This window comes from Haliaeetus leucocephalus, unplaced genomic scaffold, assembly GCF_000737465.1.
Source record: "Haliaeetus leucocephalus isolate CR32 unplaced genomic scaffold, Haliaeetus_leucocephalus-4.0 Scaffold451, whole genome shotgun sequence".
In the NCBI taxonomy this organism is placed as follows: domain Eukaryota; kingdom Metazoa; phylum Chordata; class Aves; order Accipitriformes; family Accipitridae; genus Haliaeetus; species Haliaeetus leucocephalus.
In genome coordinates, this window is record NW_010972887.1 from 1,389,306 (window position 1) to 1,411,893 (window position 22,588).

At 38.3% G+C, this 22,588-nt stretch overlaps 1 protein-coding gene across 1 annotated transcript in view; it reads right to left on the reverse strand.

Moving 5' to 3' along the window:
* The window catches only part of DPP10 (dipeptidyl-peptidase 10 (non-functional)), a 239,021-nt gene that overhangs the window by 11,421 nt on the left and 205,012 nt on the right, over nucleotides 1-22,588 (reverse strand). Inside the window, exons 13-19 of the mRNA XM_010575126.1 lie at nucleotides 19,086-19,177; nucleotides 17,516-17,563; nucleotides 16,840-16,961; nucleotides 12,917-12,964; nucleotides 10,735-10,833; nucleotides 10,557-10,626; nucleotides 972-1,166 (exon numbers count right to left, since the gene is read on the reverse strand). Coding sequence (XP_010573428.1) covers nucleotides 972-1,166; nucleotides 10,557-10,626; nucleotides 10,735-10,833; nucleotides 12,917-12,964; nucleotides 16,840-16,961; nucleotides 17,516-17,563; nucleotides 19,086-19,177 — 674 coding nt within the window. The remainder of the gene's footprint in view (nucleotides 1-971; nucleotides 1,167-10,556; nucleotides 10,627-10,734; nucleotides 10,834-12,916; nucleotides 12,965-16,839; nucleotides 16,962-17,515; nucleotides 17,564-19,085; nucleotides 19,178-22,588) is intronic.

Sequence of the window (22,588 nt, forward strand, 5' to 3'; positions counted from 1 at the left end):
CCGTACCTCCTCTCAGCCAAGGGCACCCTCCCTTTTTCCCACGCAGTGCATCCAAAAAGAGGCCAGATATAATTTAGTCTAAAACACCTTAGTATTTGAGCAGAGAGCTCAGTTCTCACAGCACAGCTTATGGCCTGCTTCTGATGGCCCTTTTGCAAGGGTCACCTTGAATTGCTCTGCTCAGTGCAGCCCATTCCTGACCAACATGAACGCTAGGAACCCTATTGCTCAGGTATGTCATGTCAGAGACAGTTGCCTACTCATGCAATGGTTGAAGCATCAACTCCTTTCAAAAGAAAAAAAAAAAAAAAATCTGGCTTAAAATCTGGCTTTCCTTGCGAAACCCTAGAAAAAGTCCATCCAGACCTTGATATTAGCCATTTTGACATGTGCACCTTGAGTAAAGAGTGTTGTCAAAGCCATGTGTGATTACTCCACAGATGGAAATTACTCTTTTCTGCAGCTGGTGGATTTATATTAGTCTAAGAACGATAATGGAGATGAGAAATAACAGGCATTTGCCCAAATTTTGCTCTCATCTACACCATTATACCTCCATTTGCTTTGTACAATTACTTCAGAACTCTGTGATGGAAATGAGAGCAGTATCCTATCGTATAGGCCTAAAATATTGTAACACAAATGCAGTTAAACATTAACGTGTGCGCTGCGAGAAATTTTCCTAAGGAATATAGACAAATACAAATTAGCTCAGATGGCATATTTAGATTGCACATGGAAGGACAGCTTTATCAAAGAGAAGCACCAACACGAAAAGCAAACACCTCTTGATCTTTTATTTGCTGTTTGTAATGAAAAGATTGTTGTTTCAAAATTTGCAACTGCATTAAAAATGAACATTAACAGTATTCACTATGCAAAGAAAACATTCTGGGCAGTTTCAGTTAAAAATGCTCATTCATCAAGGTGGAAGCAGGGTAAAAAAAGAAGAAAAGTTTGCACATACGTACTCTATGGCTGCTATTTGGTCCTTCACTTCCACTGATCCTAAGCATCGGTGGACCTCTTGTAGAATCTTAAGGCCTTGAAATCCACTCCCTCTGCCATCAAATCGAGCTACGATGACATTATCAGAGTTGACAAGCACTGAGTCCCAGTCAATGTGAAACTTATCTGTAACCAACTGGCTGCCTGGAGCTTCATCACTGCAAATACCAACACACCAGACACAAACGAAGACTATTGACAATGTGATGCACTTTGCCGTTCTCCGATATTTTATTTAACCTAGATGGCAGAGTTCAGTCGGTTATGCAATCCTGTCGAATTATTGTCACTTCCATCAATACCATCACATTAGCTAGTGCTGGTATCCCTCCAGTAGTAGTAAGCAAAATAATATCTTTAACTTTATAACCGCTATGTTGCCGTGTTGTTGATACCTGAATATATTTTATAGAAAGAAACAGGAAAATCAAGTACATAGTGCTGCTTATAGGTTAATAAAGTGAAAAAAAACCCCAAACCCCAAAACCATAATCACTAACGGCTAGCTCAGTTCTGAGAAGGCTCATGTAGAATTCGTTAAGTCACACTAAACAGACAAAAAGGAAAATTCATGCAGTACCCTGGTTATGATTTTGTAGGATATATAATACTATTAAGAAGGATGTAATCTTAGAAAACAAAAATAATTGCATTATTGTATCATTGAATGGATTTTTTGAAAGAGGGTACAAAGAAGACTAAAGTACACACTGGAGAAAATTATATTTTCTCCATCCAAATTCATAGCAAGAAATGGATGCAGGCAGGAGTTGTAAGTTTATTTTATGACTAAAAAAAAAAAAAAAAGGTGGTTTACAGCAGAAAAGGTGGAATTGAATGGGAGAATGCAGTTTCTAAAGGAACAATAAGCATTTTCCATTGAAGCCAAATATACTATTTTCCTTCCAAAGAAAATAAAATGTCAGTTTTAAAAGGGAAGCTTGTCATTATTTTTCCCCCAAGATAAACACAGAATAAGAAAGCAGGCTACCATGAAGTTGTACAAAATGCAAAATACTTCTATACAGGCTGCATCTGCCAGTTGAATGCAAATGAAAATGTAAAAGTGTCTGTGCTGGCTGTATGGAAATTAGATTTGACAGCGTCTGTGGGAATATCCTGTCTAAGGTGAAAGAAAGATGAAGACAGAAATTATTATTTTGCCAAAGAGACTTATATAAACCGGGGGGGGGATGGAAAGAGAGATAAAACTCTCCTACAATAACTACTTTCTTATATGTACAATAATGTGCTGATTCAGTATCTGGTTTTGCCTCTGGATAACATAGACCATCTTCAAGTCAATCACTCTATTAATTAGCAAGCATATGATGAATACATATGTTCTCAAATTCAGTCAGACCTACCTATGTAGTAGCTATATCATGCACTGAAATCAGGATTACTTGGTTATAGACTCAGCCACGTTATGCTCGATTCACCATTATCTTGTGCATCAAGTTTATACTTGGCTTTATAAAAAGAAAGGAAGGGCATTTTTTTGTTTGTTTAACCTATTCAGTTGTGATTACGCTAACTGCTAACAATGCAGGCCAATGAATTTGGAAATACTGATTGTTACGTGAGCTCTGCAGAAAACACACGATTCAGAAGTATATTATTATTTACAACAGGAGCAGGAGCAGAACGATTTTTTCAATTTCTACTTATTGTACAGAGCAAGGTTTTCAGAAACACTCTACATTGGCATAGATGTTGTCACAGAGCTTTTACCACTACTTCCAATATTAGCAGCCTCAGACCAGTTATAATTATTTTTTTTTTAAATTCTTCCAGCTTTCCACAATAAGATAATATGTCAGAAATATCCTTGTTTGGCTAGGTGTCTTTCCAACAGTTTAATGGACCCCACACAAGAGAAAATATCATGAGTCAGCCTGCTTCCCTCGCACCTAATATAACAACAAAACAAATACAGTGCTCACATTCTTTTTATACATGTTATATATCTAGGTTATATATACGTGTGTGTGTGTACATATAACATGTATATGTTATATATCTAGACACTTGGGCATAAGGGAAGAACCATTACATTTGTAAGCCTTTCTCTATACCAGAAAGTGCTTAAAACCAGAAAGGGTTTTAAATGAAAGATGATGGCCTCAGATAATTTCTTCTATTAAGAAAGGCACAACAGACAGAACCTCAGCAAGATTCTCAGTGAGCGAAAACGGACAGTGATGGTTTCCCGAGCTCCTTCTGTGGCGGGCATAGCTGGGCTACTTTTAGGCTCAGACGTTAAACACTCTTGCATGATGGGTTGTTCAACGTATTGCTTTTGGAAGCAATTTTCCGGTGGCTAATTTATTTCAAGAATGTCCATATAAGTAGTCTGTGACAGGCATTTAAAGCCATTTCCATTGAGGTACATGTCAAAATTCCCATCACCATCAAAAGGTCTCTTTACTCTTCAGCTGCTACTATAAAATGATACTGATTATCTGAGGTGTGCTTCTGTCCTCCACAGAGAGACAGCATTTATTCTATGCACCATTTAGGCCCCACTTTTAACCTTTTAAATGGGGCTTCTGCACAGTATTAATCCTTTATGCAAGTTTGAACATCACCCTGAGGGCTCTGTAACGAAGCAAGTTTGTTACTACAGTGCAGTAATAGATACACTGATTTGTGAAGTTTGTCCTGGTATTACAGCTATCTCAAAGGTCAGGTTTTGTTTTATGCTCGTCACTACTTACAGCCCAATTATAATTAACTACTGTTCAGTGGTACTCTCTTCCTAGAATTATTATTCCTTGACCCCACTAGTAATCCTGGAAGAAAGTCTGTGCCATTTATGCTTGGGTGTAATACAAGGGCAGAACTCTTCTTCCCACCTGACTATGGATGACCGTAAGGGAACCACGGACTAGCCAAAGCACTACAGCAAAATTGAAGCCAGCACCACAGGGGCTACGCGAAGCTACAGGCTCTTCAACATCCCTCAAGGGTTCCTTAAGGAGCATCATCTCCAGAGTCAAACAACAAGAGCAGAATGATTCAAATGAAGACTATGCCTAATTCTTCCCAGTTCATTTTTTTTCCTTGTAAGTGACAGCACTTGCACTTCCCCTTTTTTATTTTTGCTCCTGACTTTCAAGGTTCAGAGCTGTCTAGTGTGTGTTTTCGACAGCGACTACACTCAGATTATGAGTCCACCATGGCAGGTCAACTGCTGATGACTTGGGCATACCACTGAAGTTCACCATTGAGGTACCATTTAAATAGACAGAAGCCATCAATAATATACCAATATCATTGACCTTAGCGGGTAATTTGTATGCTTTTTGCAAGGCAGTCACATACATCTTAGACTGTCTGGAAAAAGAGGCAGTTCATCATAAGTTCATATACTGCTGAAAAGATAAGAATCTGTTCTTTCAGATTCTATAACCAAAAGCTTAAACTAGTCTCTGTTCATGACTTGAGTTGCAGTCTACAGGGAATAAAACAGTGTTACCAGAGAGGCTGTTGCTGGTGTACTCTGAGCAGTACTCCTCTGCCACTCTGCTATCACGACTGCGGCAAAATTTGTTCCAGGTTTTGCACCATTTAAAAACTAAGTGGCAAGAGGTTAAATAGGAATTTTAGAAGTTATAGGGCTGACCAAGCAGGGAGGGGAGACAATTTTAAAAGATACATGGCAAATAACTGCTATCATCACTGCTTAATTTCAAGTACATCTCTTTCTATTTCTGCAAAACAGTGGAACTGATGCAGCATATGGAAAAGGTAACTTGATAGCAAATACGTGAGAAAGACTACAACTCCAAGCGTAAAAGTAATCTTTTGCTTGTGGTGAAACTGAGTGGGGAAAGATCATTTTGCAAAACTGGTGTAATAGAAAATTCCACTTCATTTTCAGATTTCATGAGCATCTCTTTCACAAGCATCAGCTTTCAAGCACACCCATCATTACTGCTCAAAAATCAGGGAACCCGAATAGCCTTAAACATTGAGGACAAAAAATCCCAAATATTTTCTCTTTTTTCATACACTCTGTTTAAATATAGCAAACTGCAACTAAAACCAGACAATGTGTTTCCAACTCCTCCCTGCAGATATGGACAAACAAATTAAAACACATCACCAGAAGTGATTCCATTACTAGGGTATAATCGTGTGATAGACAGGACTGAAGTGGACAGCATAGTGCAAAAAATAAAATGGTTATTCTTTAAATATCTTTCTGAAACCCTTGAGGCTGAAGACTTTAAAAATGCAATTTTGAGAACAAGAGATGTAACACTGTTCTGTGTCATAAGAAAAGGAGGTGAAGTTTTGAATCTCCTCTTGTGTTTTTCTAAGGAAGATTGAATGAGCATTTTATTCACATAGTAAGATACGTACTGCTGTGAGGGAAGTGGGAGTAGGGGAGGCTGAAAGAGGATGGATCTTAGCTCAACGATTCCCCAAGCCTTTTGTGGGGACAAGACCGAAGAGAAAGGGAGTGATGAGATCCATCAGTGCCCATAGCACCAGGACCGCTGCCGCAAATGAAACAGCTGGAGTGAGCCTCCAGTCTATCCCTCTTTTAGCCTAAGCTAAATGAATTCTCCCCCTAGGCCTTGAGAAATATTACAAAGTTCAAAGAATGCGGAAGAAAATCTAAGAGTAAAAAAGAAAAGACTCTCCATCCAATACTTTGATGTAACAGAAACCCAACAGAGCAGTGAAATACTGCCACACTCGGCAGAGGCAGGATGAATACAGGCATGAAATGGATGGCTTGCAAAGCAATTAGTGAATCATTCACACGTCTCGGGGATCCCCCAAAAAGTAAACTTTGCAGCTGTTCTACACAGGAAGAACTGGCCAAACAAAAAGGCCTTCAGGGATGTCCCCCTTGCAAGTGTATTGTAATCAAAGTAGTGGAATCCACCACATATTTTTACATTTCACCAAGTAGCCAAGCATCGCTCCTTCACTTGCAACAGCTGCCAGTTAAAACGAGTAATACCCTTCACAACAAATGAAAGGTATGCAAGATAGCTATTAACAGGCAAAGTGTTACTGTACCTCAGATGTCAAATATTTCCCAATACTTGCATTACGCCTCTCTACATTTCTTCTAGTCTTTCAGTGAGTTATTCCTGAAGCTGTAAAAAAATCTTCACTTCCAACCCTACTGTCTTATCTTGCTATCAGTCCCAAGAGTGTATTAACTGGAGGCATAAACAGGGTTGATTGCCTGTGCAAGGCATAAAACTTTCATCATTTCAATAACAGGTGAAGAGATTCCTATTTATTACCAAAATATAAGAAAACAAACAAACAAACAGAAACTTCTTGCAGACAGTTCACTGTTACTTTGGAGAATACCCATTATTTTTTTTTCCCTCAAAAATCAGAACCATCTCTCCACTGATTCAGTTTTACAATATCCACTTACATATTGGACAAATTTAAATGGCGTTAAATAATAAATGCTGACATTTAAGATACATTATCTACAGATTTTGAAGGAATGAGGTTAATTATGTTCAAGAAAAAATAAAGAATGATTATCACCTCTCATTTTATTACCCAGATTAAATGCCAGAGTCTTTACTTAATCATTTCCTGTGTGTTACCAAGGAGTGTATCTTCCAACTTTTTTAATGAGGAAGGTGAACCATAATGAGAAAATCAAGGATCTGAAATTTAAACTTTGATCTTAATTATATTGGAAAGAGATGATAATCACTCTTTCAGGCAATTACTGTACGCGTCTCTAATCTATAGCTACACTGTATGTATTATATCAGAAGGAAACTGAGTGTGAAATGTATCAGTGGTTTAGGAGAACAAATGGAAGAAAGGAAAGTGTTATCATCTATTTAGCATTTTATGGCCTATGCATCACAATTCTGGGAAGAAAAATACTGCTAGCCAACATAATTGGTTTCTACATGAGACCTATCTGTTAGATAGCCCAGCCATACAGATGGACCTTAACATAGCAATAACTTTAACATAGCAATACAATGATCTTCTATTTGAGCATTGTAGCATGCTTTGCAACTGCTAATGGATGAATCTGCACAAAATCCTTATGACGAAGGTTACAGGACATTCAGGGCCCGGTCCTTAAGTTGAGCTTGTGTCTACATGGAGCCGTACTGAGATCACGCCCAGGTTTCACACCAGGACCAGAATCCACTGGTACAGGCTCCCTTCCAGGATTCAGCCTTAACACTCAGACACTTGGGTGCCATGTGCTGAAAGCTCAAATTTATCTGTAGGCGTCCTTGCATGAATACAGGAGCCTTCTTATGCACCTTTGAAATGGCTACTAGCTTTCAGTGATTTGAAAAAAATTACCAAATAATACCTGTTTCCCCCTTATCTATTTTCAAATTCTGTTATTGTAATTGTAACCTTATTGATCCACAGAGCACATTAACACCACACAGAAGTATTCGCTGCTGATGAAAATGTACAGTAAAATTATGAACCTCAGCCATCAAAAACCCCACTTTATTCGGAGCCAGCGAAACCAGTCACCAGCACAAAAATTCTGCAGACAGAGATGAGACCACACAGGCAAACCAGATCCTGGCAAAATGTAAGACACAGGGAAGATGAACCTTCACCAGAGGCTTGGAGTGACTCTGAAGCAACAACTGCAGCCAAACAGCCAGTCAGAGCCTGTTAGATTTTATACGCCATATTTATGCTCCAGCTTAGGGGACAAGGTCTATATGCACTTAGAAGCATATATGCACTTAACCAGGCATTTAATTTGCACTGCGGAGGCATATTAGGTGAATTTCAGGTTTAAACTCACATTCTCTTTCCCTCACCTTCCTTCCTTCTTCCCTCCCTCTCTTAAGTCCTTGTCACATTGCAGTGCTATTGAGATGGAAAGCAAAAGCCACTTCATATCTGCTAATACTCTGCTTTTCCAGATATATATCTTCTCTTTATATACATACATCTAAGGGTATGTTGCCTGGACCAAGATGTTATATAGAATCTCCTTTCCAAAAAATGGATATACAATTAAACCAACATTCTTACCAAGGACATTGGTAAGTATTCTTTTTCAAACTTTGAATAGCTGGAACAAAATGATAATTTTATCATGGCTGAGAATGTAAGCAAGCAAGAGGTACAGCTGAACAACATGAAAGGCAGCGCTTTATCAGCCACTAATACAATTCTTGTCTAACACTTCTAGCAGTAGGAACAGAGTGTTTCTCAATCAGTCCCAACAGTACCACTCCGGGACTCAGGAAAGTCAAATATCTGGGAAATGATACCATATATACAACTAAGCAGTGTTTCCTGTAAAAGCTACATGTTCTTCTTGGACCTGAATACTTTTTTTTTTTTTTTTTTAAGTAGTACTTCTGATAATGAAATAAACCTTAAGATGTCAATTTGGAGTTGTGTGGGTCAACAAATTACCCTCTGCACGCACACAGATTTCTAACCGTTCTTTCTCAAGAACTAGGCAGAATTTATTAGGCTCAAATAATCACCCCACAAGGGAACCTCCCATAACTTCAGTGACAGTTTTCAGTTTTATATCTCATTCAGGGACATCCTTAAGTCAAAAAAAGGATTGCTGGCAAGCTTAGTTTAAAGTCTGTGAAAAGCTGCTGAAGAAATATAACTTCTTTTTCTTCTAGGGAAGAGAGGGACACAAACCATGCAACATTACATGAGCCAGGACAGATTTCAAATTTTCAGTTTCATACTTTCATTAGTGCATAGGGATTTCTAAAAATAACTCCTGTTAAAGCTAACACTGAGAATTCAGTATTGCAAAAGTCAGGATTTGACTAAAAAGAAGCTTAGTCTCCATATTACAAATGTAGATACCACAATCTGTATTCATAACTGGATGAATTTCCTTTTTATTCCACATGCACATCATAAAAAAATAAAACAATTATAAAACATCCATATGTTATGACTTGGCCACATTATTCACTCACTGGGTACTGACAACTTTGGTAAGTTTAAATTCAGACCTTGCCTCAATACTGTTCTCAGCTATTTCAACTCTTGATATCTAAAAACATTTCATAATAGTATTTCCTTAGCTTTTTTTTTCCTTAGCTTTTTTTTTTCCTTTTCCTGTCATTTTTGGCCTTGGCCTTCTCCAGGTTTCTGATCCTTCCCTCCTGTCTTCTCCAGGTTCTACATGAGTATATAACCTCATGTTCTACCATAACTGTATATGGCAAGTTATGTATTTACTGGGATACTTAAAAGAGAAAGCATTACACCGCTAACACCTCGGTGTTTCCCTACTCTCGGAAATAAGAGTAAGCACAAGTGTTTGCAACTCCCTGTAATGCTGCTCGTGTCAATTCACAGAGTCAGTTTGCCTTTGGTACACTTAAAAGATCTGCTTAAAATATAACCATGCTTCAAGATCATGCTAGCAAATACTGCAAAGATAAAATAATCCATGTGCCCTGTGTCTCCATGAGAAAAGAAAAACATGTTCCTGAGCCACTTAAAGCAGAGGCCTCCACAAGTGCAGATAAATACAAGTGAAAAACCTGAGTTTTAAACACAAACTGGACTTAGAAATAAGCAGTTTTATGCCTCTCTGTCCTATTATCTAAGATCTGATCCGAGTAGAGGAATTTGGGATCATTCAGCAGCTCAAGCTTGTAATTTTGACCCCACATACAACAACAGGGATCTCTGCTGTCACTAAGGGGAGGTTTACTCCAGGTGATTCAGCTCAGCTAACATGGTATTTTCATGACTTTAGCAGTGCACTCCTACACCTGTGTTAGTGACATTCACATCATTTCAGAAGAAGCTCTGTAAAGTCCTCTACACCCATGGCAGACCCATGCTGAGCTCAGCTGGAGAGCAACAAATGGTGCCCTGAGCTGGCCATCGCCTAGGGAGGCTGCAGCTACGCCTCACGACTCTGCTCTCTTCCTCTGCTATACATTCTGTAGACATGCAAATTCAAGGCTGACTGTCTCTGAAAGAAATATACACACTATTTCTTTTTAAAAGAACAGCGCAGGTTGCCAGGGAGTACCTCCTTCCTCCCACAGAGGTTTTCTACAAACATCAACAGACTTTGGATCATGCCTATAATGCCTTCAGCCACTGATGCTCAAAAATAATTTTGTCTTCTTTCCAGTGTTCCTAAAAGCAGTTTTGCTTTATGCATCTTAAGTGAGCCCCTCTTAGAAGCTCTACCCATTTCTATCAGGGATAAAAAGGAGCATATGCTCTGAATGAGATCCTCTGTGGGTAGGGATCAGTATGGGTCTAGGAAAGACTGCAGAACTACTCACAGCTCACCATCAGAAGGGCCAGTGCCTCACGTACATAAAAGCACAACGAAGCAGAGCTAGGTTTGAGAAGCTCAAAAAACCCCAGGCACCTCTACCAGGCAGCACCTATAACAAAATCTTCCCAAGAACAAGCCTTTTGATTTATCAACTCAAATCCATGAGGTACTTCTCCTACACAAGGTAAAAAACCATTTTCTAATTACAGAGTTAGAAGTTTTCTATGAAGTGCTTTTTTATTATTTTGACTGATTCTACACAGATACTTACATTATTAATAGAAGGGCATACTGGTTTCGATCCGTGAAATCTTTTGGCAGTGACAACTGTAAAGGGAGTTCTTTTAAGAAAAGAGCAAAACATTAAAGGCTGGTAGTTACACAGGTGAAAAATAGTAACATTGTAAGAAAGCTTTTGGTCTGGTAAAATAACATTTTGCCAAATTTACCGTAATCCTCAATGTGAAGCATTTTAATTTCAGTCCTGGAATTCTTTTTCTTAAAAACAGCTTCTTTCAATACAGCATTATTTTCCAAAATATAAAACTCTATAGAAAATAGGAAGAAAAAGCAAGCTGAAAGGTATGGAGAATCATCACATCAGAGATAAATCAAGATTCAAAAAAGATAAAGAGACAAATGGGCAATGATAAATCTTGTAAATGAATTCCTTCTGTAAATACTTTTTTATAATGCAACTGCTTTGCAATTCAGGAACGGAGCAATCAGCTTAATTCAAAACATATACATCTATTTCATTTTCTGGCTTCAGTAGGCTTTGTTTTCGTTAAGCACTAACAATGAAATTGCTGATGAACAACATGAATACTAGTATCCCTGACAAATACTAACACAGCAGCTGATGCAGGGGAAGGCTAGTCTGCTGGGCAATATCCTAAGCCTCAAGCAGGCACCCTTTTCAAGCTACATATTCCAAGTCAATATTTAGCCAGCACAGCTCGACTTGATCACTGGATGTCCTTCTCTGTTTTCTGCACTTCAACCAAGAGCAAGACTTCAGTTTGCTTTAAAGCTGCAGACAGATTTGAAGCAATCCTTTTACACATGAAAGAATGATTAATTAGTTCTTTCTTTTTTTTTTTCTTTTCTCTTTTACTCAAATTACCGATCTTGCTTCCAAAATGTAGATTTTTTTATTAAACAATAAACCCTCCACTTAAGGCCAAAACGGATATCTAAGGAGAATGTTTGTTCTGGGCAGTCAACCAAAATGGTATAATTATAGTCTGAGGATGGAATAATTGAAGCAATCCTTAATCATTCTTTTATGAATTGAAGAGGATAATCTAATCTTGCACTGAAACATTAATGCTAAATTATCTCTCTTATTATTTGGTTTCTTGTTGTTACAACAAACAACGTCCCTCTATCCTGACTTGCTTTGTTTTCCTCTACGATGCTGTACATAAATCTCTTTCACAATAATTCACTATCAACAGTATTTTAGATGCAAGTAATAAAGAGCAAAAGTCTACCTTCACAGGATTGAGTAGCTCTACAGAAGTCAATGGATTTACTTTGAGGAGTAGCTATCTGTTATTGAGTTGGATAAAACTCCCTCCCCTTGGTGTGCTATGGCACTGAGCTTTGCAAATACTAACAGTGACATCAAAAAAAAAAAAAAAAAAGGCCAAAGTGCAGACATTACATAACACTTCATAGTGTGATACTATCGATCAGTATGCTACTTCAACATGCAAGATTAGGTCCACTGTTACGGGTGAATAGTGGCTGGCCCATGACAAACGGGATGCAGACAAGTACAGTTCAGGACTGTTGAATTCTGGGAAAAATTCTGGGGATAAACTAATGCACGAAATAAGGATATGCAAGGATTGGTTTAGTGGTTTTGAATGGAAAGATGTCCCCTTTCCTCTAATCCACACCTTCATGCTAGATGGAGGCACAGTGGAGTTGGAGGTAGCAGAGTTGTTACCTCTACTGCACCAGAGAAATACCCAAGTGAGGAAAATTCTGCTGCTGAAGGACACTTTTCCATTACAAAGCACCTCAAGCAGCCAGGAAACAGCAACAGATTTGGTGTCAATATACAGAAAACAGTGAGTAAAACTTGAAAATTGAATACCCTCCTAAAAAGCCTTTATTCTTGGGTTTGTCACCATTGAAAATGTCAGCGGAGTGGCTCTGGTTTGAGAAATATAAGAGAACGACTAAGTTCATCGTATGTAGGTCAGATTTTATGATCAATTGTCCGTGGACTCTACCTTACTTCAAGATAATTGGATTGTAACTTTAAAAACATGTCTAAAAATACAGAAGGTGTATCGTAATGGCAGCATAATTTACATAGAAAGTGAAATGGATAAGACCAACCTGCCATCTAATTAACTCAAGTGTAAATAGAAGATGAATGATATGCACTTAGCATAAAACATATCCGAAAAGCCTGGGAAAGTTTTAGTCATTTGATTAACTTCTTTCCTTGTCATTTGCAGATGTGGATGTTGCTAAAAGGTAATTAATAGAACATTATATGAATGAGCCATCTTTTAGTTCTCATTTACTTGTAACTGCCTTTCCCCTCCCCCACACTCCCCAAACCAATCAAGGACGATAATAAAATATACCTATTCCATAAGGAATACTCACTTGCAGTATTACTTGTACTGTGCACGCTAACAACTGGAACGCCTGGCCCTGTTTTGAGGAGAGAATAAAAAACAGAGGAAGTGTAGGGTAGTTAGTAATCAGGATTTCAGTAACAAAGAATGAGAGCACCAGTCATCACGTAAGACCAGATCCTGGAAGCTCCATACACATCCTTCCCTTCAAACACAGCAGTAACTCCACTGGTGTCTCTTGGGAAAGACACAAGTTAGACTAGGTACCAACAAAGTGAGAAACGGAGACTGTCTTCTGCCTGTTCAGCAAGCAGTCTAGTCCCCTGCACCCAGAAGGTGCATTTTTTTATAATTTCGATGTTTTAGCTGTAAGTGAAGAATAAAAAAATTACAGAGGCACTTAATGGCCCTGTCTGATATATAGCAGTTTGACATTCAGAAACAGTAACTTTAGGTTGACTGGGAAGTGAATTAATGATAGTATTCATTTATATTTTCTATGGAAAAAACTACAGAGGATTTGAAAAATTATCACGTTTCACTTAATTATCTGTTTAAGAAGCCCCTTTGGCATGCCAACTCTGCAAGACCAACAGCATCATGGTTAAATCTAGGTGTAATGTAATCTAATCTTATTTCATGGTAATGTCAGATACTATATTTTTACTGTACCCCTAAGAAACTAAAAGCACCAGGAATAACTCTCCATGTCAACATGTACTGCACAAATGCAGAAGATGGCAGGTAAAACTGGGGTGACCAAACATTCAGCATGCTCAGAAGTACAGCTGATTGCTGTACCTGCTCTGAGGACCCCCCCAGTGTAAACTTGCAAAAGAAAATATTGTGTCCCCACCCCTAACATGGAATTTGTGCACAGGAAAGTTAGTTTTATCTTGGTGAGACAAGACTTTAAATTACACGCAGGTAGTCACAGTTGGGCTAGGAAGGATGATGCAGAAAAGCTGAAGCCCCTGAGGACCCCATGGCAGAGGAAGGCATGGACCCTCTGAAATTAGGAGTTAAGACTCCTCTTTTTTGGAGAAAAAAAGATTCCCTTTGAGAGCAGTTCAGACGCAGAGCTTAATTTATGTGTTTTGAGTCATCCTGGTTTGTCTCTCTCAATTAATTATGGCATGAGCCTAGGGAAACTTAAATACTGAAATAAAAAGCATGATGCCATTCACAGCCTCTGACAGCATCCACTGAAGATTTTTATCAATTTCGTTCTCTGCCTGAAGGGGTAATATTGACAAAAATCTTACAGGTAAATTGCTGACAAATCAAAGCTTTCTGCCTTAGCTCTTCAAGAGGATATTTCTTCAACTGTCTCTTTTTGTTTTGGTTTGTTTTTTCTAGCTTTTTTCTTCTTCTTAATTTGTCATATTGCTTTGAATTCTGATTTAAGTAAGACCATTTTTGGAGGGGAAAGCATTGGCATTTTCCAGGCCAGCTCTATTTGTCGTACTAGAAGATGGAAGGATGATGACAGATTTTGAAAAAGGGAGATTACAGTAGATTAAAAAGCCGATCAGAAAAGAGAAAGGCAGGCTTGTGTTACAGGCATTGTGTTACAGCTCATCAGAACTAAGCACAGCACTTGGATTTCCCACTGACCTCCTATAACTACACTAAATACACAACTTATTTCCTGCTGTATAAAATGGGAAAAACAATTAGTCCCTTTGTGAAGTATCTTATTTGAATGAAGAGATTAACATCTGTTAGTGTTTATGAAGCGCTAAAGGAAAAATCCACAAGCAGTGAGGAAAAGTAAGGGTAAAGGACCCGCTTGCGAAAACTGAGAGAGAGGCTGTAGAGCTGGTCCTCCATCTACCAGGCTAGAAATAATGCCTCACTCAGGAGAGTCTCTGGAGATGGATACAGCTGGTACGGTACGCCGAGACAGATCTCCTGGCTGAGGGTAACTATGAAGGAAAAACTATCCTAATACAGGTGCTCATGGGTAAACAAGAGGTGGAAGAATTGAAACTTGTATAAATCACACCAGTCCAGAGTCCCCCAAGGATTTTTGTGGGCAAATTGCTTTTGTAACAATTCAGTCAGGCTTTTTGTTGTGGGAAAACGAGTGTGTATGCACACAGATGTGGTGTCATCTGTCTCCTCAAAGCAGTTCACGTCGTACTCTTACAAGCAGTTCCCTGCAGAAGAGTTTTAATACCTGCTCTATGGTGATGTTGTCATCAACTTTGATACTGTCAAATATCCAACCCACCACAGGCATTTTGCAGAGCTGTGGCAGTACATGGGGGCCACACTGCTGCTGTAATTGTCAAGCTCTGATGAAACACAAGAGAAGACCTCTGAATAACCCCAAGCTGACAACTACACATTAATGTTAGAGGTAGGAAAAACTTAATGACAGTGTTTTATCATCCCTGCCCAACACCTGCAGCTTAGGGCAGTCTACTAGTTGCAACTCAGTGGAGTGTAGGTTTAATCCTGGGAGGATGATCTACAGTCTTACCAGCTCAAACAGAGAACTGCCATCTCCAAAGTCACTGAAAGTCATGAGCTTGCGAGCAATTTCCTGTGCAACCTCCTACTGACATCTACATTTTTGTATCAAAGGAACACGTTCAAAATTACAGGCTGAATATACTTTGCTAAAACAATAACAAGCAGCTATGGTTTTGGGCCCTAGCACACTGCTGATTCAAGGCAAAAAACTCTTCCCAATTTACCTACCCTCCCTCTTGCAGGAATCTGAGACTTTCCCCGTAGGGACTATGTCAAGCACAAGGGAAAACTCTGCTTAAACCATGAGGAGCTCATTACTAGTGCAGTCCTTACTCAGATAAAGGTCTCAGGATTAGCTCCATAACTTCTGCTGCAGCTTTAACCATGTATAAACCATACAGTTGGTATTTTATTTTTCTCATCAGCTATGTATTATAGGTGCACTTCCACAAAAAAACCCCCAACATACCAACCTTATTTTAGCCAATATATATTCATAGTTTGTTTGTTTGAATAGATTCAATTCTCAAGACGGCAGATATTTTATTTTCGTGCAAAAAAAAATGTACAGTTGCAAAAGAAACAGAAAAAATGTATGCAAATAGAATAGGCTATTCATGTGTATTTCAGATGAATTGTGTTCTACTCTTTTCCATCAGATGCTAGTTGAGCAAAAATACTGGGAGGATGTTGTCTGCAAAATACTGCAAGTTTCAAGGTCAACAGGTCTAGCTATACAGTTTATTATTGATTGTCTCATGCTTTTCTGAACCTGTTTTTATAATCTTACCTATTTATCAGTGTTTATTTCCTGGGCGTAGGTTATAAATTTCTCAGTGTGGGATGATTCTAGCTTTCTGTTTATACAGAAACTCTGAACCCAACTGGTGCCATTCAGTGCTACTGGAATGCAGCTAACAATAAAAAGCTAAAAGTTACTTATTGCGATCGTATTGATAAAGAGGATCTGTCTAGGTGGATTAAACCATACCTGGTTTCTGGTAGATACACACATACATTTGTGGGTGAGTGTGTATAGATATACTGCATGCATGAATGTATACACACATAGAGACACAGTGTTACCGAAGGCAGGCCCTCATTTTTTAACTAGGTAGAGTTGCACAAGATCAATGCCAATACATAATATAATTAAGCTGTTATGAAACACAGTACTATTGCTATAAATTCCACATTTTTTGGTGAAGGATTTTTATTTAGGGTAAATTTAAAAGTCAGTGTCATTTACTAGGACTGAAGAGTTAGGATTGGAGCAGCTTTCTGATATCATTTGTTATTTAGCTTTTACACAGAACATCTTTACTTACACTCTTGCAATAAGCTCTGTACAGAACTTTGAGTAATCTACTACTGAGCTAAATGTTAGACTCCAGCCTAATGCACTTCCCAAAGGAATACATTAATTCAGAAGCAAACACAGTACTATTACATGCTGTGCATGTGACTTACCTTTACAGTGCAGTAAAAAATGCCTATTATTGGGGCTAAACTTTGCACTGAAGTATGTGCACTCGTCTTTCAGGAAGTTACATGAGAGACACTGACGATTCAATGATCCCACTGTTGATACACTGGAGAAAAAATATGATCAGAAAAATTTTCCATAGGAATAAAATAAAATAAACCAAGAGCAGTGCTGTGCAGTAACAGTGTTAGTGGGACACCACGAAAAGCCTCATTAACTTCAGATTTCAGCGCTGAGGTTTGTGTAAAGAGGGGGTGCTTTGTCCATACACTTTAAATGGGATGATTAAACCCCACAAGTATTATCTTTATTTAGAAGATTTTAACTACTTTTTAAAATACAGTCATATTCCATGCTTGCATTTAGGTTTAGTGTTTTAGATGCTTGTAAAGGGCTAATGAAGACAGAAGTGGTAAAAATAATTCGTGTTAAAATCTTTTCCATTTTTAAAAAAATGTGAAGTATCATCAGCATTTTTAGTTTTGAGAAACTGTGATTCCTTCCTTGTTACAGCTCAAGCGTACTAATTTTTACACTATATAAATGATTACTCAAGCCCCAAAGCAGCAATTAAGCTCACAGAACGTCATCATAGCACCTATGGCTTGGGATGAAGAAGCCCACAGAACACAGATGAACACAGCCCCATGTACTTCTTACCTATGTAGCTGTCTTCCTCTTGGGGATTCTTCAGTGCTTAAGAAATAACTGTGCCCAAAAGATGAACAAAGTTAAACTCAGTTTGGTAAACTGTCTGATTTGGGTGGTGTTTAGAGATGTGTGAGATGTCATAAAATTTTTTAAAATTAAAAGTTCCCAAATATACATAAAGATCAAATACTTATATATAAACCTAAGCTCCAAGATTAAACTTAGACCCAGTATACAGAGCAGTTATTTCAGATGCTATATGATTTCATACTAAACCAGTGACAAACACAGCATTTCATGGTTTCTGTTTAATTCCTGTAATGCCCAGGAGCTCCAGTAGCAACCAGGACCCCTTTCTGCATATTACAAATACAGAAGAGAAAGTTTCTCCTTCACTCCAAGAGTTTGCAATATAAATCCAAGGAGTAGAAAAAGGTCACAATGAAATTATATCATAAATTACAATATGCCTTATGATACCTGAAAGCCTTTTTGAGCTGTAGAACAACTTTTTCTTCTATCTAGAAACATAATCTAGTACTAGGCAATGGTTTACAGACAAGGTTGCGTGGGTGGAAAAAGGCTTAGTAGAGCTGCTGCAAGAATATCCAGACAAGTCCTTAGTGTTTCCCAGATGAGATCCCCACAAAGTTTCTGCTTGAATTGGCAGAAAGAGGGTAAGGACTGAGACAACCCACATGCACTCCGCCACCTCTCTGCAGGCTGAGTCCATCCAGACCTCATTTTTTCATCTGAACCTTAGAGAAGTAGCAAGAAATTATCTATGGATATATTTTCAAAACCCGTGGAAGGACTGGTCAGAAAGGGTGTTTCTCCAATACCAGTGGAGATGACAGGCAGTGCTGCAGACTCAAAAAGGTCCTTGCTCAAATATGATTTAAAGAAAATCAGGATTAGACAGACCTGTTTATTTTTTGCCATGTGCAGACACATGTGAAGATTAACCAAGATCCACTGAAGTTATGTGGAGCTTTCAGATGTTTTGTGTCAGTTCTGTACTCCCAACAATCACCAAGTATGTGCTGCATTTCCTTCCCACTATAGCACTAAGATGGGCTTTGGAAGGATTTCTCTCTGAGTGAGCTGGGCAAGAATCAGGGGTTTGGATAATCTCTCTATATAATTTGAATTTATGAGGTTGAATCAGATCCCTGAAGTCCAGAGTCCTCATGCAGTAATGAAGTAAGCATGAAAACTGAAGATTTGTGGTTTTATCAAGTACTAAAAATTTACTATGACTACTTATCTGGAATCCAGGAAAGAAGGCACCAAAATGTTATTACTGCTGCATTGTGTGCTGATTTATTTAAAAAAACGCAGTGAGTCAACTGATGTCACGGTACACTCCTTTTCCCTCTGCATAAAAGCGCACGCAGTAGTACACTGGCAGACAAATCGTCTTACAACTGCACTTTATGTACTCAGGAGTGTAAAATTTATGGCAATGCTCAAAAATGAAAGAAATATTGTTGCTTAGTTTTAGATATGCTATTTCCAGTTAAATGGATTCCACTTTAATAACTCAGATATTTTCATAAACAAAGAGAATAGTGCTTACATCTTTTGAGTATTTTCATCATATGCCAGGATTTTGATAACTTCCCAGTTTCCCGATGTCAGGTGTCTCACACTGATTTGTTCACTTTTAGCCTGGAGAGAGACGGAAAACATTAACTTTCACCTTACTTGTTACATTTTTCTTTGCCTAGCAGGATTGTCTGCACATGTCGCTACTGATTACAGCTTTTTAAACTTTAATGTGCAACGTAACATCTTTAAATCACAAACCTCACATTTTGACAGGCCTGAACTTCAAGTATCCTTTCCCTCCCATATATAAACTTTTCAAAGTCATTAAAATCATCTCAGTTTCCATCACAATTTCTCTTTCAGTTGCCCACATGCCAACAAACAATAGAAGTCATATACTTCAAGATAAGGACCTTGTCATTACACGTATTTTGTTTCTCTTAGTGTTTCTTTTCCTTTACAGTGGCATGGCAGGACAATCTGACTCAGAGCCCTGTAACCAAAACTCTGCACCAGAGTGTGCTCACCAGTTTTTCACATTTCTCACACACTTGTGCTGAGCCAAGATTACTGCAAAGATGCTGTGCCAAGCCGGGACATCAACACCACCCTCATCAGAGGAAGGAGGCAAACCTCTACGACGAATGCACTGTGCAAACTGAGACACAGAAGTCCATAGGACCTAAACCGATGTAAAGCCCCTGCTCCATCAGGCACTCTGGAGAAGTCTTTCTTTGTCCAGCGTCTATAAGGACAGACTAAGAGTAGCTCCAAATTTTGGCAACTGAACCAAATGCTTACAAGTTGGGGAGCACCCCTTGCTCTCTCTCTCTCATAAATTGTTTCAATCCTAGTGCGAGCCTAGAAAAATAACTGCTGCAAGGGGAAATTCAAAATCTCTCTCAAAGAAAGTGATGGCAGTTTTGGCAGCCAATGCACCAGGGACTGGATTAGGAAACATCAGGATGCACTGCGTATCTACCTTCACGCAAAACCAAACTCTTTGGCTGGAAGCTGCAGCAGACTCCTCATCAGACACAGGTTAAAGAAATTGAAACCTGAAGAGTGAGAAGCTCATCTGAGACTGCTTCCTAGTGCAAAAGGTAAAAATTCTTGCTTAGGCTTCTGAAGATTAAAACTTCAACCATGAACATACTTGAAGAGTTTTTTCTGTACTAGGGCTATGATCCCTGGCCTGGACATAAAAAACCCTAGTTTTCAAATTCAGGACAAATGTTGTAAAGAAAAGTGATACTTCAGCTTGTATTTCAGCTTTAGTGGGTGAAACTGAGTAGCTGGAGTTACAAAGGAGGTCAGAGGGAGGATTTAACGGCGCTTTCTGGCCTCGCGCCCTGTGAATCCGGAGCACCAGCCCATACCTAATCACAGTGGCCTCAGTGGTTGTGGCCTACAAAAAATCATAAAGGCAAAGAGGTTTTTTTTTTAATCCCTGTATTTTTGAACCGTACCTTGTAAACTCTGAGCTCTACAGCAACAGCAGCAGTAACTAGAAAGCAGAAAATGCTCAAGGACACCTAGGAGACATGTCTTGAAATGGCAAGGCAGAAACAAGTCCCTTAGAACTGATCCGTTTTCTAACAGATCCACAAGGAAAGAATGATGTAGTAACTCTATGACAAGTGTTGCAAGTACCAGCTGAAATCAGGACGTTGTGCGAGGTGCTGTATATATGTTTATGATGAGGGTTCCCTTGTTCAGGCAGGTTCTGATATTCAGTGCTGTCTCCAGGAATTATTAAAATACGAATTAAGGATTTATAATAAGTGACTATTTCTCCTCTAGAGAAAGAGAAGCTGCAACTATTGAAAGAGAGATTTAAATACTGAGATCACAGAATCTAACAAGAAACAGCAATAAAAAGCCCAGCCAAGCGTTAATAAACATGGCTATTCTTCAAGGTTACAGCAATAATACATAATTTATGAAGCTTGCAGGAAGTTCTTGCCTTGATCCATTAAAGTTACTTTATAATTCTTATTTTGTGGTTGGACAAAAGAGATTTTCTAGAGTTGCAAAACCCTAAGTAAGAAATCTCTAGATACATAACACATGATTCAATCCCATTTTGAGATTAGTGTCTTTTAAATATTTCATAAGTTACTAAAAGCATTTGAAAACAATAAAACACACATCTAGCCATTGAGACAGTAAATAATATATGATAGACAGTAAACTTTTAAACAGTAACCTCCCCTTGCAAGAAGATTTAATTAGATGCTTCTGCTAACCTGCTTTGATGATATCATTGACACGTGCTTTTCTAAAGTATAGTCAAGGAAATGCAGCCCAAGACCAACCATCATTTGTCAGCACTTGTTGCAAGACTGACAAATAAGCCTCAATGATCAAATTAATCTAAATCGAGCCATTAAAATTTGCTGCTTTGTCACTGTATGTTCATGTTGGTTCTCTGTTTTAACTTTCCTGCACTTGAAGGCTGATTTCTATTAATGAGCTGATATCTACATGGAGTAGTATAGAGAAGTAATGAGAATCTGAATGCCAAATTCCAACATTAACCGAGCTCCATCATGAAAAAAATGCCATCATCTGGGTACCGGCGACCTGCTGACTGCTTTAAATTCTGCGGGGCACCTGTTATGCCGCTGTGGTTCTCACAAGGTGTGACAAACATCTGATGTGACAAAAGACTTTATGTGCAACGGTTAATATAATTTTTATGCCTCCATGTTTGCTTTAGAAATAATGGACAATCAGATTAATGCAGTGTGTAAAACACATCATATAAACACATTTCCTGTCCTTTATTGCTCTGTATCAGCCCCATTACCACACAGAATGTTGCTTATTGATGAATAATGGTTGATACATAGGATATCACATTTCCTCTTCCTCTCAGGAGCAGCTATATACTTAAAGCCAAATTTGTCATTGATGATACCATTCAGACTTGTTTAGTCATGGTGACAGTGGTCATTTTTGATTTTTGGAGCTGTGCAGTACTGAGGGCTCTAATTCTGCCTAAAAGGGATACAATACCAAACTCTTAAGCATAAGCTTGACTTTAAACATTATTCTGGTAGGATTAAAAAATGTATTTAAAGTAGGTATATATTTAATAATCTTATGGAATAGGAGAGGTCTTTATCTTTTGCTTAAATATTTTCTTGAATTAGGATCAAGTTTCCTGGGTTCTTTAGCAGTGAGAAATATCAGAGCCTACAGGTTTAAGGCAAATTTGATCGTAACATCCTTGGGAATGTTGCAAGTTAATTTCCAGATCTACATCATTATCATTTCACGTATTTTAAAGATACTTATTCATATTGGGAAAGAAACCAAAATAAGATTTGATTGATTAAACGGTTTTGCTCTGGTGTGAATTTTTGTGTGGTTACTCTATTAATACACCTTTACCAGATTGTCATCTAAGTGTTTTCTTTAGAAGACAGAATTTGACATGACTTTGATCCCTTTTTTCTTCTCTGATTCTTTCTTGATATATTTACTCTAGGGAATGAGTATCTTGTTCTTGCTTCTTCAGGTTAA